General features: G+C 48.0%; 1 protein-coding gene across 2 annotated transcripts in view; it reads left to right on the top strand.

Moving 5' to 3' along the window:
- The window catches only part of PTPRA (protein tyrosine phosphatase receptor type A), a 133,881-nt gene that overhangs the window by 23,534 nt on the left and 94,183 nt on the right, over positions 1 to 16,164 (top strand). Inside the window, exon 2 of one of the 2 annotated variants that reach the window (XM_064448854.1) lies at positions 4,618 to 4,752. In XM_064448854.1, coding sequence (XP_064304924.1) covers positions 4,735 to 4,752 — 18 coding nt within the window. In that variant the 5' untranslated portion in view covers positions 4,618 to 4,734. Of the gene's footprint in view, positions 1 to 4,617; positions 4,753 to 16,164 lie in introns of those variants that run through there. The other variant, XM_064448856.1, reaches the window with a different exon arrangement.

Genomic DNA, 16,164 nt, shown 5'->3' with positions numbered 1-16,164 from the left:
GGGGGGGTACGCCTGCGTGTGAATGCAGCTGAATTTTGGATCACCCAGCCCCGTATGATCACATGGTGTTTGTTGTGTGCAGTGCTGTATAAATGTAAAATGGCTTAACAGTTCTTCTTTTGCTCTTTTGGATTAATTTGTATCTTTGTGCTCTGTGTTTTCTTTCGCTTGCTTCCCCCTTTCACCTTCCCAGATGTCTCCTCGGAGCAAACTTCCGTGACTCTCATTGTTCTGCTTGTTTTCTTTCTCCTTCTTGGGTAAATATATTTTTTTTTAGCTAAGTGCGGTTTCCTAGAGCTTTGCAGAACGCTTTAGTTGCAAAAGAAAGGGGAGAGGTCCTAATTCAGGGTGATAATGAGGATGTCTTAATTCAGGTGCATTTCTTCCCTTATCTTTTTTTCTTTTTAAAAATGACTAAAGCCACAAATAAACAATGCTAATTTTTGCTACCATCTGTGAATGCAGGACCAAGCTGTTTCAGAGCAGCATTTTTAGTGCTTTCTTTATCTGTTAAGGGGGGAAGTTAAAAAAAAAAAAGCCCTTTGCATTAACAGCACTAACCTATCTCCCACAAATTGTAGTCTGTGCTCCCATCTACCACTAAAACCCAAAGCAAACAAAGATTCGTGCAAAGACAGGAAGCGTTTTGGGTGTAATTGCCGGTAGATCTTTGCTTTCATGATTTTTGGTTTCACCCAAAAAGGCAGCCAAGCAGTGTGCGGTTCACTTGGGTGGATTTATTATGAGCTCTCGCTGTGCTCTAATTTGACGTTTTTGGCATCTCTGTGAGTTCTAAAACATCCTCAGTGAGAGTCTGCTGGCCACGCTGAATGAAAATGTCCGGCGGAGGGGAGGGAAGGGCCGGTGCGTGGCTGCACGGGTGAGCTGCGCCCTGACGACAGCCCTGCCTCCCGGCTCTGGGATATTGGCCTTCAGCCTCTGTTTTTATAATCCTGCCCTGATCCCTCACCTCCTGCACAGTCAGAGCTGGGGCACCCTCCAGTTCGACCAGATCGAACTGGGAAGCAGGTCTCTCCCATCACCTAAGCCAAGAGGCGGTGGTGTTGGCGGAGTCAAGAGGACCTCGCCAGTACCATGCCCTGATTTTGGGGGCTACTTTGGAGGCTGGAAAAAAATCAGACCTTGAATATGGTCCAGAAAACACCGGAACAGGCCTGGCTCCTGGAGCCGGTGTGTTACAGAGCTGGACGGTGCCACGGGGCAGCCCTGCGGTGGGGTGAGCTCTCCCGGCAGAGTCCTCAGGGCTCTTTCTGGTCTGTTTGTCTCTTGTCCGTGGGGATTTACCAAACCTCCGTGGGGCTGTGCGTTAGCATCACTTGGGGCTTGTCGTGGCGGCACGTGATAGCGTAATAAAAACATAACTGCTTAGCTTTAATGTTTCAGAATGACTCGTTTAAAATGTCCTGTTGGAGATGTGAGGGTCTGGAAGATAAGTAGGACTTGCATGTAGAGGGAATACTGAGTAATGGGCCCATACCTGTATTTGGGGGGGAATATATATTCCATCTCAGATCTGATGAAGTGGTTTATCTGCTGAAAAGTTGTTTCTCTGAATCAGTGGCTCTGGCAGAAGTCAGCGCTTCCCTGGTAGATGCATGTGAAGAAATCAGCTACTCAGCAATCCCGTGCAAGTTGTGTGATATATACTGTTTAATTATTGATCCTCTTTCCATAATTTTTTAAAATAAAGCTTCTTTCTAAAAAGCTTCAGCATTTCTCGTCTCTCAGTCTCCCACAGCACTTCATGAAGCGTGCAAGGATTTTTCCCCTCTGCCACAGTCTGGAAGTAGATGATACTTCTCTCAACTTCTTCCATGTATTCTCTGCTTCCAACGTGCAATATTCCCTTTAGAAATAACTGCTTTACCGAATCCTAGGGCCAGGCACCACCTGCATTTCTGTATTTTATGGAGGCTGAGGTCTGACAGGTTGGTGCATGGTCCTGCCCTTCTGGTCAGGAAGATGGATGCTGAGATGGAAGCAGGGAAGACATCTGTGTCCCTACAGCCAGCCCCGCTGTCCCTGTAGCCAACCTTGCTGTCCCTATAGCCCCACTGTCCCTATAGCCAACCTCCCTTTCTCCTCTGAACGTAGCCACCTGTACATCTCCTCCCACCCTGCAGGAGGCCAGGGAAGTGGCAGTCAGACAGGCAAAGGATTATTGTATCTGACTGGGCTTTGAAATGGGTGGTAGATAAAGCCCTTGGTGTTTACTGGGCCATTAAACGTTTATTAGCCTCTGTCCCACGGTGTTGCTAGCACTGTGAGTAACAGCCGTGATTAAAGTGGAGATGAATGAAGTGGAGAGCGGGGCCAGCAGTTGCCTTTTGCACCCCTGGTTGTAAGAGGAGAAGCAAGTTGAGTAATTTAGGAGCCTGGTTGAGGAAGCACCTGCCCAGGTGCCTTGGAGAGAAGGGGCAGGTGAGCTGGCAGGCTGGAGCTCCTCGTATCACAAGGAAATGTCGAAATGGTAGGAAGTGGGAGAATTTAAACAATGACAAAAGGTTAAGAGTTAATTTATCCCTGCCCTTCCTAACAAAAATACTTCATGCCCTGTGATCGGGATGGCTTTTGGGTCTGGATTTAATCAGGTGGAAGGAGGTTCGCCCCTCTCCCTCCGCACTGCCCTAAATTATTTTGGGGGCCATGCACACCGGGCTCGCCGAGGCTGTGGGTTTCACTTGCCGGCATTTCCACCATCAGACTTCACTCTCCCTTTCAGCCCCTCCCCAGGCTTTAATAGGGAGGGGAGGAGCATCACCGCAGGGTCTTTGCTGCGGCACCCGGTCGGGTGGTAGGGGTTTGAAAGGAGGAGCGCAAAGGGATTACTCTGTATTGCTGGGAGGCCGCAGCCTGGTGATTCACGCCGCCGGCAGTCCCTCTCAAGTCAATGAGATTGTAAAGTGTGTAAATCAGTATGGAATTTGGCATTTTCCTAGAAAAGCAGGGGATATTTGTTTTACTTACATATAAATTACTTCTAATAAGACTCTATAGACATGACGTGATCCTTCCAATCACAGCGTTGCTCCTTGCAGTTCCAAAGTTACTCTTGCTATCCTCTCATTTTAATAATTTAAAAGCCAAAACAAAACATTTCCATGGGAAACATCCGTGGTTGCTGCCGGGCTGCGAAGCGTTGCTGGGAATGAGTCAGGCGGGAGCGTGTCCTCGTGCGCTTGGGGCCTGCGGTGCGAGTGGAGAAAGGGGACAGTCTTGTTTTCACACTCTCTCATTCTGAGTCTCTGCCGAGTTCCTGTTCCACCATTTAGATGTCGTCAGGCTGAGGGATAATTAGAGGGAGCCTGTTTTGCTACAAAGCCGGATCGGGAATCCACGCTGCCGCAAGCGAGCCTGGATTATTTGTTGGGGAATGCAAAACGATGGAGTGGGCGTCTGGGGAGCATTGCTCACCACGAGGGAGAAGATGCTCTGCTGCTTCTTCCCTGTGTCTGCAGAATATATCACCTTTCTACAACTTAGGGATAAATAAAAATTGATCCTTCTGTTTATCACGTGCAAATATAAAAGCCGCCGTTGCCATACTGTGAGTTGGAGCGGGGATCTTGGCTCGTTCCGTGGCGCGCCTCAGCCTGCCGGTCTCTGTCAGCCGCACCAGGGCGCGCAGGGGCAGACCCGGAGCTGCCATCGGAGCTCCCAGGCATCGGTCTGGCTGCTGGCGTTGCTGCTGGGTGCTGGTGGGTGGTGTGGGTTCCGTGCACAGCACCCTGCTCTTGATGTGAGAGGGCTTTAATGCTTGAATAAAGCATGATAATAATGAACATCAGCTTTTCACTTGCCACAGTTGAGGGGATCGCTAACTTTGGGCGAGGCGTTCAAATAGCATAGGCGGTTTTAGCTATTTAAGACTTGCCTTACCATATAAAAATGCATCTTGCCTGTTTACGTGTTGTGCCGCATAGCCACAACTCCAGAGGAACCACCTGTCCCTGCCTAATGCCACCTCGGAGCCATTTCCGTGAGCAGAGCACAGCTCTGCAGGCCCCTTCCTCTGTGCCAGGCCTCCGGAAGGGTTTGCGTGGTTGAAAGGGTTGTCCCCTTTTCTCACTGGTGCTGGCTGGCCTGACAGTGGTCCTGCTCCGGCCCGCAAACCTTGCCTTCTCTGGAAAAGGGAAAATAACGTTGTTTTTACAGCAGCAGTCTAGATTTGGACGTAAATCTGGCACAGCTGGAGATCTTTCCAGCGTCAGGCTGAGTGCTGTATGTTCTTCCTTGTTCTCTGCAAAATAGAACAGTTTCAGACTAATTTTTCTGTGTTGCTGGTCAGGCTCCCGGTGTGTTAGCAGGCTGTGGAGCCTCGGGCTATCCCCAAATGGCCTGAGCTTTGGTCTTCAGTCGCCTTCTCCACCCTCTCTGTGCCTTCTGCAGGCCAGTGTACCTGCGGCTCTGCTTGTAGTACTTCGCTAAACTTATTTTACCTGGAGACTACGTTAGTGGCTGGGACAATCTGTTATATGAGACCAAAATTCAAGCAGTTGGGGCAGTAAAAAGGCTGTTTGCTGAATATGGCTGGTCGGTGTGAAATGACTTGCTCACCTTGGCACAAGCTGTTAACTGGGTGTTTCTCTCTTACAGGGTGCATTGAGAATAATCATCAGCCTTAATAAGGATTGATTGTACTACCCATCGTCGTCGCGGTTCGATATTGATCGGAATAGCTTTGACCGTCGCGTTGGGGAGGTGAAAAGTTGGATGAGCGTCCCTTTTAAGGTACAGTAGAAACAAAAATGAGATGTTTTGGGTATGAAGCGAGCACTGCCGTAGCCTTCAGAGGTGCTGCCCGTACAGCTTTCTGCTGGATCCCTGTCTCGCAGCCTTGCAACATCTGCACGGTGAAACGTGCGCCCCATCGCTCCCCTCTGGGATCTTACTGAGTGTGGTGGTCGTAGCCTGGGGGGGGTTGCCTTTGTTCAGATGCCAACTTTCACAGATCCAGCATTTTCTCTTTATTTACTTGAAAGAGTCTTTCATTTTTGAAATTTTTGGTTTGTGATGAGAGGTGCGAAGAGTTTGGGTACCAGTATTTGCAGTATTTTGAAGAGGGCTTTTCTTAAGGCTTTTTTCTTGGTTCTGCAAACCAGTGTGAGGCTGAAATACACTGATCTCTGCTTTTACCTTGGCACAGATGGGTGCGTAACTGTGGCACGAGTGATTTATTAAGGAGGGGGAAAGAAAAAACCCAGAGTCTTTATGAGGAAAGGAAGAGTTCTACAATAAGAGTTATTGCTCATGGGGTAAGAAAGAACGTTATGGAGTAAGAAGGAATGTTACTCGGGCCGGTAGTGAATTAAAAACCAGCATCCAGCAGGGAGTTTGTGGGGAGTTGTTGCGGTCAAAGTTCTTCCCGTGGTCTGACTTGAGGAAAAGATTGAGGAATGCTTTTAAAAAAAAAGAAAATCTTACTGTAAGATTTCATGTTCGGTATTTCGAAGGACTCATTCCAGCCAAAACAGATTTGTTGCGAGGAAGGTGTTGGCAGAGTCGCAAACTGAGATGTGTGAGTGAAACCTGGTGATTTTTATAAACGAGGTCTTTTTTTAAAGCATTTCTTGTTGCTGTGGCTTCCACAGATTCATCCTCTTTGGAGATGAAATCTGTACGTGTGGTTGGGTGTTTCCCTCAAGCTTGCGCGTAGGGTCCTGCTCACACTGCGTGCCTCGCAAACTTGGCCAATTTATGGTTTTGTATAAAAATTCTTTGAACTCCTTGCAAACCTGGTGTGATACCTCTGTGCCAAACTGAAGTCAGTCGTCACTTTTGTGGGTGACTAAATGCTTCCCTTTGAATGTGCGCGATACTTAGCAATGACCGTCAGATCTGTTAGCGTGCCTGCGAGTACTTATGTGTTTGAATTTCACGCTGTGTTTTGCTACTTGTATTTCTTTAGTCTGCTTGGATCGCTTTTTCATTTGGGGAAAATCATTGAATTCAACAGCTGAATCACTCTCGCCAATCTACTGAGAAGAGGCCAACTGTCCTAGAAGGGCTCTCCCTGTGCATGTGTTCTCCGTAGCTGATCCCAGGAGAGGGTTAAGTTCAGTGAGACTAAAAGCAGAGGTAGAGAAGAAATTTGCTTGTGATGCACATAGTAACTGTTAACAGCCTAAACTCCATTTATTATTCAGTTTTTACTTGTATTAAAAAAAAAAAGTAGTTTTAGAGAAGCAAGAGACTGTGTTCAAATATCTGCCAAATAACACAGGTCCTGTCATAATCCCGTGACTATGGGACTTGTTCCGCTGTTCCAGGTAGCACGGGCTGCTCGGCGAGGGACAGGGCTGGATGCTGGGTGCCGGAGGTGTCCGTCACACTGTGGCCCCCTTGGCTCTGGTGGGCTACTGGAAAGGCACTTTGGGCTGAGTGGTTTTCCTCTCTAAAAGTGGGACTACGAAATAGCTGATGTCAGCTGGAAGGGCTTGAACACCCTTTATGCTTGTATGGGTTGCTTTTTGAAGAGTTTCACTATACACCACTTATTGATTTGTGTCCAGAGCATTCCGATTTGGATTATGTGGGAGAGAACTAACGCGTGAAGTCTTTACAAAGCTGTCCCCGGAGATATATCGCTAGGTTTCTGGGCTTTGTATTCATGGGTCACAATCACTTGTCACAAGTTACTGTCCTCTTTTTGTCAGCCATTTCACCGATGTCACACATTTATTCTGGCTCAGACTTAGCACGGGGTGTAATGCTGGCAGCCCAGGGAGCTTGCGTCTGCAGAATGCAGGTAAGAAGGCTTCAAAGTTTAGATCTGAAACCTCGATTACATCCTAAAAGATTCCGCGTGTATAATTGGAAACCCTGGGATCCCAGATGTCGTCGTGCTCCCAGGTCTGGTGGCACCTCTGAGTAAGAGGTCACGGTGGTCTCGAATCAAAACTGGATGAACTGAAAATGCTGCGTCGCTGGAGGAGGGGAAGTGGGGTGGGAGGTAGGGACAGACCCACCAGAAAACACTTGCCACCTCTCCCAAAGAGCACGAGTGGGAATCATAGGATATTTGGGTCGGAAAGGACCTTTAGAGGCCATCCAGTCCAACCCCCTGCAGTGAGCAGGGACATCTTCAGCCAGACCAGGTTGCTCAGAGCCCCGTCCAGCCTGACCTTGAGTCCCACCTTTCCTAGCCAGGGACGATTGCATGGGCTCGTTACTACCTGATCTTCCAGGGCTTCCGTATCTGCCCCGGCTTACCCTACTGGATAGGACAGTTTCACTGAGCCATGGCTGGGTTAGCCCAGGTTTTTCCCCCATAATTATTTTCATGATCCCAGCAGGTTTACACGAAGTGTGGGGGGGAAGGGTCCCTGATGATGTGCAAAACTCGCCGTGAGAACAAGGGCGGGCTCATCTTCTCCCCGAGCCTCAGGCCACCAGACCTGCCTGAGGCAAGCCTTAGGCTTTCGTAAACACTGGTGTTTAGAGAAATTGAGGGCATTGTTTGAAAACGCTGTGCTGTTTCAGTGCTATGCTTGCAGTAAAGGATGTGGCATGGGGGCAGCTTTGGAGGAAATTCAGCTTTCAAAATCTGAGAGAGAAGCTGCCGCCGCCGCACGCAGCAGCTCCGCTCCCAGCAGCGGGTCAGAAGCTGCGTTTTTGGGATTATTGCCAAGAGGCGTTCCTTGGAAACTCTTCCGCGTGCAGTGCGAACAGCAGGACGGGAGGTCTTGATTTGAACTCTAGATGATAAAACCACTGAGGTTTTGGCAGGGCTGTGTGTTTGGATGCCTTGCTCTTGGCCTGTCTCATTTGGGTGTATAGGTGAACCCCTGCCTGGGCTGGCTCACAGACTTCCCTCTGACTTCGTAGCAGGCTGAATTTTCCACTGAATAGGAAAGTTTTGGGGAGTGAAACAGCCCTCTATTTTTTTGGATGGAATTCGCCAACCTTTGGCTACACTCAGTCTAATTTTCTGAACCAAACTCGTGCTGAACCTCCCCTGCAGGGTCATTAATTTTTCATACAGCTGACATTCTTCCATGTTTGCCCTCCCTGACATGTAGTCTTGCCGCTCGCCTTACCTCTTGGCCCCGTAAGAGGGAATGATAGGGTAGGTCATCTGCCTGCCTGTCACCGAGATGCTTGATTGACTTAAAACTGTTTGGTTTTTTTTTTCTGGTAAACCTCATTTGGGCAGAAGGAGGGAATGAATGTGTAATCCCTGACTAGATCCAGCAGCACCAGTTTCTTCAGTAGGAATCCATAAGCGCTGCTGAAGTGGAAGTAGCACTGATCATTATTATTCACCTTTAAATTCCCCCCAAATACTCTCAGTTCCCTGTCACGTGGAGATTTAGAGGCTCACAACATACAACAAGACGCGGAGGGAGGAGGGGGAACTGGCTTGTTGCAGTTCTTGAAGGCGAGTGACGTGCTCACATCTTGGGGTGTACAACCGTGCAGGCAGCAGCCGTGTTTGGGGATTTGGTTTCTGCTGCCCCAGCTGCATGCGGGCGAACTTCAGGAGAATACCTGGAAAATGGAGGGAGCTCTGGATGTAGCCCGGAGTGTCAGTTAGTCCTGGTATTTTTTCTGTGTAGGTTCGCCATTACTTTATCTGAATCCTGTCCCGTTTTTCAGGAAACTTTAAAATTTATGTGGAGAAGGGAGGAAAATCTCTTCTTTACTACAAGGGCCTGGTCAGCATATTTTTTTGAAATCCCTGTGAGAGCAGTTTATGAGAAAACATTGGGGGAAGCAAAGAGCTGAGCCTAGCAGAGTCAGGCGGAGCTTGAGTGCTCCCTTGGTTTGAGCTCATCCATATCAGCAAGGTGCGGTGGGAGCGGAAATCTTTATCGTCAACTGTACAGGATAAGAAGGATAATTTCCCAAAGGTTAGGCTTCCTCCCTGAGTTTTCTTCTGCAAGGAGGCCCTGAGAAAAGCAGATCCATTGGGGAGCTGGTAACCCCAGACAAGTACATGCACGCACCGGCGTGTGCATACCCACATGTGCTTTCCCAAATAGCCTAGAACCTGAGAAAACAGAGATAAAATCAAAACACAACTGAAGTTAATTATACTTTCAAGGCAGTTGGAGATTGGTTGAAATCTTGTGGGGTTTCTGAGGCCGCCCAGTGCAATTTCAGGCTCAGTGTGGGGACGGAGGTTTGGTTGCTGGGGTTACTCTCGTCTCAGTTGTGACTGTCACCTATTGCTGGTGTCAGATGGTGGTGGCTGTTGGGTTATCCGCGACACAGATATCATCACTGAAACACAGTTATCTTCTCCTCTCCTTTCAAAATTCTTCATGTCACTTGGCTGCGTGCTATATGTGTTCTTTCAGGGTGAAGGAAGCCTATCCTTGCTCTTTAAACTGCCCAGCACAAATTTGGATGCAATATAAGTTTCTGGTTTAACTTAAAAAACAACAAAAAAGCATTTTGACACGCAACTTCATTGTTGTTCTTCCACCCATACACTTTCCCCTTTCTTTTCATCCTCGCCAAACTCCGGCCTGCATTTCATGTTTTGGGCAATGGTGAGGTCGCCAGTCTGACTCTGAATTTAACAAGCTTTTCCAAAGAGCCTTCGGAAAAAGCCACTTTCCAAGAAGTCTTGGATATCTCTATGGTTTACAGAGGAATTGGGGTGTGACCGAGCTCTTACAAATGCCAGATGTTGGACGCTCAGGGGTATACAGGAGAGCTGGTGTGGAACAACAGAATTAGAAATCCATCCTGATGGTTAAATGTCACGCTTCCTGTGATGTGAGCTTGAGGAACAAAAGGAAGAGCCTTGCTTTAACTCCGGAAGAACTAAAGTCTTCAGGGCTCTAGCAACGGGAGATCACAAAATACACAAAACTATGGGACGGTATTTCTCGCTGTGCCCTTCTGCACCTGTGTGAATTTAGGCCAAGAAGTGCTCAGCTAACTTCAGAATTTTGCCTGACTTAACCCTTGGTCTGCAACCCCGTTGTAACGATGTACCATCAAACACGTTATCTCCTGAGACTGCACTGCACGTTTTCTGGTACGTTCATGTGAGTGTTTGTTCAGAAATGTACTTCACCAGTAGAAGCACGTGATATTATTCAAAAGAGAATACATACTTGGTTTTATTCCCTTAAGATGGAAGATCTTTCCTCAGTCATGAATGAAACAAGGCAGTCCCTCATAGTGGGTATTAAGGGAAAAATAATAATTAAAAAAGCCTTTGGAATGGTCTTTCCCTCTGGTATCTTCTCTCAGATTCTGCAGTCCGTAATTCAGAGGAGGTCGTGTGGAACAGAGAGGCGAGATGCAGGAATTGATACAACTTCCCCAAGGGTGAGAACTTCTAGAGCTGGGACCCAAACATTAATCTCTTAATTCCAGCTCAGCCCTTCACTGTGAGATCGTTATTCTATTTGATTAATTTGTGCAGTGCCTTTAACGCCGTAATGCTACGTATGCACTGAAGAATCCAACTGCCAGTCCTCGACTGAGTACCTAGGAGCTGTTTGCTATCCCTGACACCTTTTTGCTTGAACTTTGAATACATGGAAGTATTCCCGAGTCTTGGCTGGTCTTACTCTGATCTGCTCATCAGGGCTGATGGATTGCTGGTGTTCACTGGGGAATATTGTTTTCACTAGGGACAAAGAGCTCTCGGTGCAAAAAAATAGCTAAAATGCTAATATTTGATGGGTGTGGGTAAGATGTCATTCATAGTTGTCACATAAGGGTAAGTAGTGTTGTGGTTTTAAGCTTAGTTTCATAAACACAGGCAAGTGGTAACAGGGTTTATCAGCCTGCGTTTATCCGTCCCAAGGAACGTTTTGAACCACTGAGCAATTTCAGCCACGTTCGAGAAACTTCAAAGTCTTCCAATCTTGCAAGTCCTGTGAAAATTGAGCAGCAGGGAGATTGAGTGGAGAGATCGTCAGGCTTCCCCAGCTTGACGGGCTTGCCGTCGTAAATTTGCTTCCTAGGTAACCCATATGTGATGCGTAGGGTGATGCCAACGCCCCAGCTGAGGTCACGGTATTACCAAAGCCTCAGTGTGATGCTGGGCAGCCGTTTCGCCCCTCTGCCGCGTTAACCCCCGTCGTACACAGGGATGACCTCACCTCTCTCCATTCGGAGGCGCGCGCTGCCTCTTCCGCAGGCGTTAGCAGATTTACCGGCAGCACCTCGCACATCTAAAGCGCCGTGTAAATGCCGTCAGCGCCCCGCGCCTGGAGACCCGCGAGCGCCTAATGCATCACGTTGCAAACTGTGAAATGGCAGGTTCAGCCCCACGTTAATGCTTTCGCACCGTGAGCGGCAGAACTAATGTAGCTCAGCATACTAACGAGGGAGGTGTTTATCATTAAGTGCCGAGTCCTTAGAGAATGGCCTGCGTTCACCCTCGAAACCTTGCCGGGAGGCTGGTCTTCCTCTCGGGCTGAGCCTCGCCGGGTCCTCGGCAAGCAACCGGCATCGCCGCAAGAGCGCAGCTGCCAGCGGCAGGAGGAAGAGCCCAGCTTGAGGACTTGCAGGGAAATGGCCCAGAAAATGAAATAAAACACCTTAAGTGAGGAAGGAGAAGGGCTTGATGTGGAAGGAGAAGGGCTTGATGTGGAAATGATCGTTCTTCCTGGGGAGAATGCGAAGATGAAACCGGAAAGAGACCTAAGCCAGCAGGTTACCACGGGGATAGAGGTGAGATGCTACAGCTTATGGTATCACTTGGGGCACCCAAACTGTTGGTATTTTCATTCTGGAGAGCCCCTTCTCCAGCACTGTCTATCTGGGTCACTGTCATCTGTTCACTTTAATTGGAAAATATCAGTATGAGTGAAAGTGTCGCTTTTAACCTTCTTTGTGCTTGGTAGAAAGGCATTTAGAGCTAAAAGCAGGTATTGGCATTACCTGGAAATAGTGAATGGAGAAGGCTTCGTTGCAGGGAAAGACGGCTTTATAAAGGCAGGACTGCAAAAACCAGCGGGTTTGTCAGGGGCTACATCATTAGGGGCTCACTGGAAAGGGGAGGTGTCATTTATACACCTCAGATTTGTCATCCGGGAAGGTTAAATTCTCGGTCTGGAGAGGGGTGGGGGAATACTTGGGAGAATTTTGCTTCCAAGGATGGTTTGCTACCAGGAGGGGAAAATGCCATGGCCAGAGTGCCCATTCAAAAGGGCGTGGTGGTTTCTCTGAATGCCAGTAATTTCACATCAGCCCCTGGAGCCGAATTACTTAAAACCAAGAACTCCTGAATATCTGCCCTCTTGACTTGCATGGAGGGCCTCCGAGAGCGAAGGTGGTTTTGGGTTAGATGCCCTTAGCTGTGAAATGTGCATCAAAAAGGCCAAACACGCACATTCTGCTCTAATTGCTTGGCATCTCCACATCTAGCTTGTATATCCCCAGGATCATCTGGATTTGTTTCCACCGAGAACATGAAATTCCTGCTGAACCGTACGGTGCAGGACTCGGAGCAGCGCGACGACACGCCGTTGATTGGGAACCCGATGAGTTTTAAGAGCCTGATGGGAAATTACAGCAAACAAGGACTTGTTGGCAACCAACTTCCAAATCTAAATCCTCCGCGAGCACAATACACTACAATTATAGCAGCTTTCCCGGGTCAGGAAACAAATGCTGTGACTGCTGTATTCCTGTGTGTGATATTTATGACACACAATGTTATCTTTGTGATTGTTACGTATGCTTTTATGTAGTGCATTGAGGGTGGGGCTGAGGTTAATGGTAATGTTAATCGTTTTCGTGTTCTTAATTTAGACTCTGAATGCTGTCGTTCAGTACAGAGTGAGTAACAAAAATTATTCATGCTATTGTGCTGCTGTCACAGCTGCGGTGCGGGAGATGGCTACGGCACAGCCCAAATCAGCCGAGATCGCCCAAGCCGTGGATGAACCCGCTGAAAAGCTCAGTCGCTTCAGCTTTGGCCTTTCTTCCAGCTTATACCACGTTGGAGAGTCCTGAGGGTCTTAACGGGCGGCCTTGCTCTGAAAGCAAGCCCTGCGCTTGGCAGGGTGGCTGGCTGTAAGGGCTTCCACCCAGCTGAACTTCAGCTGGGGCGTAGGGACTGTTTACTTGTTCAGAGAAACCCACCTCTGGCGTAATGACTTGAGTTCACCTTAAATTTCTCCTTTCTGAAACATACTCTGCAAACGCAGTGGAAACTAGTGCCATGTCCATGGGTATGTGGTTAGAAGGCTTTTCTTCTTCCCTGCTAACTTCTGTGAGTTGGGATGTGCCTGGCTACAGGTTTAATACAAAATACCACATGCAAAATATCAAAAAATAACGAAAATTAAAAAAAAAAACAACCCTCACCACAACGCCCAAATCCCCTCAACTTGTTTTGTTTAGTGACCTTTGCTCGCCAGAGTTACAGAAATAGGCACCCTGTGCATTCTGAGCATTGGCTGAGGGGCACAGCTCAGAGAAAAATGAAAACAATATAGGCGGTTGGCTTTTTGTTTTTTAAATCCTGCAGTGTCTGGTGAGAGCAGCAGAAGGTGAGGAGAATTACTGCCACCTCCAGGGCCGGGTCCCGCTGCCGCTGGTGCGTCTCATGGGGCCGTTCTGCTGTGGCCTTTATCGGAGGGGCAGTTAGGTCGCTGGGGTCTTCAGCTTCCTAATGGGTTGAAATGCGTCTTTTTGCACCAATTTATAGTTTAAAAGATTTTAAGTGCCACTTTCTTCTTCTGTAAACTGAAGTGGCGCAGCCACCTTCTTCAGACAGTTGCAGAAGAAACACAGGCAACCATTTTGCCAAGGATTAAACTTCTTTGGTGGTTTTATGACGTGCTCAGTTCACAAATAAAAAGCTTATTTGCTAAAGAGCCATTGCTTTCGCTGCAACCAGAGCGAAGAGGCTGTGCTCAAGAAGGACCAGAGGGCTGGCTTAATTTTGTAAGAAAAAAAACCATTTCCGAAAGTGCTCTTCGTGTTGTACTTCCTCAGGCCAGGGCTCCAAGTCTTTCACAAAACTGAGAAGTGTCCCAAGGGGGCGCAGCCGTCCTGGGGTAGTGGATTGAATGACTTAAGCATCTTTTTTTGGTCTGATTTGTGACTGTAGCTTTAATTTATTGCCTCCTCTGTAAACCACAGATATGTTTGTTATTTGCAATTACATGGTCAGAAAAAAAAAAAAAGGAGCTTTATTTGGGGTTTTAAGTAATTCTTTCTCTTTGCCATGGTGTTTGTTGCAATGAATTCCTTTTAGGAGGCTTGAGGAATCATAGGATCCCAGACTGGTGGGAGTTGGAAGGGCCCTCTGGAGCTCACCCCGTCCCACCCCTGCTGGAGCAGGCACCCCCAGAGCAGGGGCACAGGGCCGCGGCCAGGCGGGGGGTGAATGTCTCCAGGGAAGGGACCCCACAGCCTCTCTGGGCAGCCTGTGCCCCTGCTCTGGCACCCGCACAGGGAAGGGGTTTGTCCTCATGTTCAGGGGGAACTTCCCGTGTTCCAGCTTGTGCCCGTGGCCCCTTGGCCTGGCGTTGGGCACCGCTGAAAAGAGTCCAGTTCAGACTGGAGGGAGTGGAGGGAGCTGGGTTGAAATATCTTCATCAACAGGACACACAACGATCAGTGGTGGTACCCAAGCTAAGAGTGAAGGTTTTGTGGCTGCGCTGAGACTGGAGAATGCAACCTTCCCCCAACTCAGTCTTCACTGTCTTAAAATTGTAGCTTTTTTTTTTCCCCTAGGAACCCTCCTATCTTCAATTTGAACTCCCTCCAGGAGTTTAACTTCAGTTTCTCAAAGGACTGGGAAGCTGCCATACGAGGATAGGCCGGGAGAGCTGGGTTTGTTCAGCCTTGAGAAGAGGAGGCTCAGAGGGGATCTCATCCCCGTGTACCAGTACTTAAGGGGCAGCTACAGAGAAGATGGAGACTCCCTTTTTACACGGAGTCCCACGGAGAGGACAAGGGGGATGGACACAAGCTGCTCTTGGGAAGATTCCGATTGGACACGAGAGGGAAATTTTTCATGATGAGGACAGTCACCACTGGAATAATCTCCCTGGGGAAGGAGTTGACCCAGCCACATTGGGCACTTTCTGGAGTTGTCTGGACAGGGTGCAGGGCCATCTTGTCTAGGCTGTGCTCTTCCCAGAAAGGTTGGACTAGATGATCCCTGAGGTCCCTTCCAACCTGGGGTTCTGTGATTCTGTGACTCTCGTTCAAAAGCACATCCCCATGATGGGCACATCGTGGCCTGGTGATGATGGTCACCATATGCACATACCTCCAGTCAGCGGCAAGCCTGCTCGTTGGTCACGTAATGCAACTTTAGAACAATTACACTGAGATTTTCCTGCACGTATAATAATTTCTCTGTTTTAGTCTACTGAATCTGGTAGATTAAGTTTTCATTTTTGGAGTGGGGAGAAGCTTGAGGTCCCAAACCAGTGATTGGTGATAAAATGCTTTCAACAAATTGAACGAGTCGTCTTTTGGGTTGGTTTCAAATCCGTCAATCTCTTATAAAAGCAGAAAGCTGCGTGTTACCCAGGTGGTTTCCCCAAGTGCCTGAAGCTTCTAGGAAAGGTTATTCAGTGTCCAAAGAAGATGCAGGTTTTTCTTTACCCAAAAGGCTTTATTCTCGTACAATTCTGTTCTGAAGATCGCGGGTGTTGACCTCAGCTTTCAAGTGGTGCTGATTTCAGCGAGGTCTGCTCTGGATTTCAGGCTGTGGTGGAGAAGGTTGCTCATCCACGGTGGGGTGGAGTTGTAGGCTCAGTGCATGTAGCCATCAGACACTAAAAAAAGGGAAAAAATTATGTTTTTCATAAATATTTTACTAAATTTAAAAAATGCAGCCCCATGATTGCTTTCCTATAACTACTTTCTGCCCACATGAAAATAACATATGCCAACGTGGACCCCAGTGGCAATAGGGGAAGGACTGAGTGGGAGAAAATGAAATTATCTCTTGATTAGTCAGCTTGGTAATCATATTTTTATTAGGAAAAGTGTCGTGCCGTGTCCCCAGAGAGGCACAGGCTTCCCTGTGTTTTCTGTTCCTGTCATCTAGAGAAGTTTGGGGCAGGCTGAATACTGCTCGGCTTAACAATACAAACCCAGTAAGATTTCATAAGGAATGGATCACCTTTTAAAAACAGTGTAATCTGCTTTAAATCCTTTTTATTCCTCCAGCCTGGAAGGAAGCTGGGAGCTCTTCACTCT

Source organism: Phalacrocorax carbo, chromosome 4, assembly GCF_963921805.1.
Source record: "Phalacrocorax carbo chromosome 4, bPhaCar2.1, whole genome shotgun sequence".
Classification (NCBI taxonomy): domain Eukaryota; kingdom Metazoa; phylum Chordata; class Aves; order Suliformes; family Phalacrocoracidae; genus Phalacrocorax; species Phalacrocorax carbo.
The sequence above is the reverse complement of the archived record's forward strand: the minus strand, read 5'-3'. Positions and strand labels throughout refer to the sequence as shown.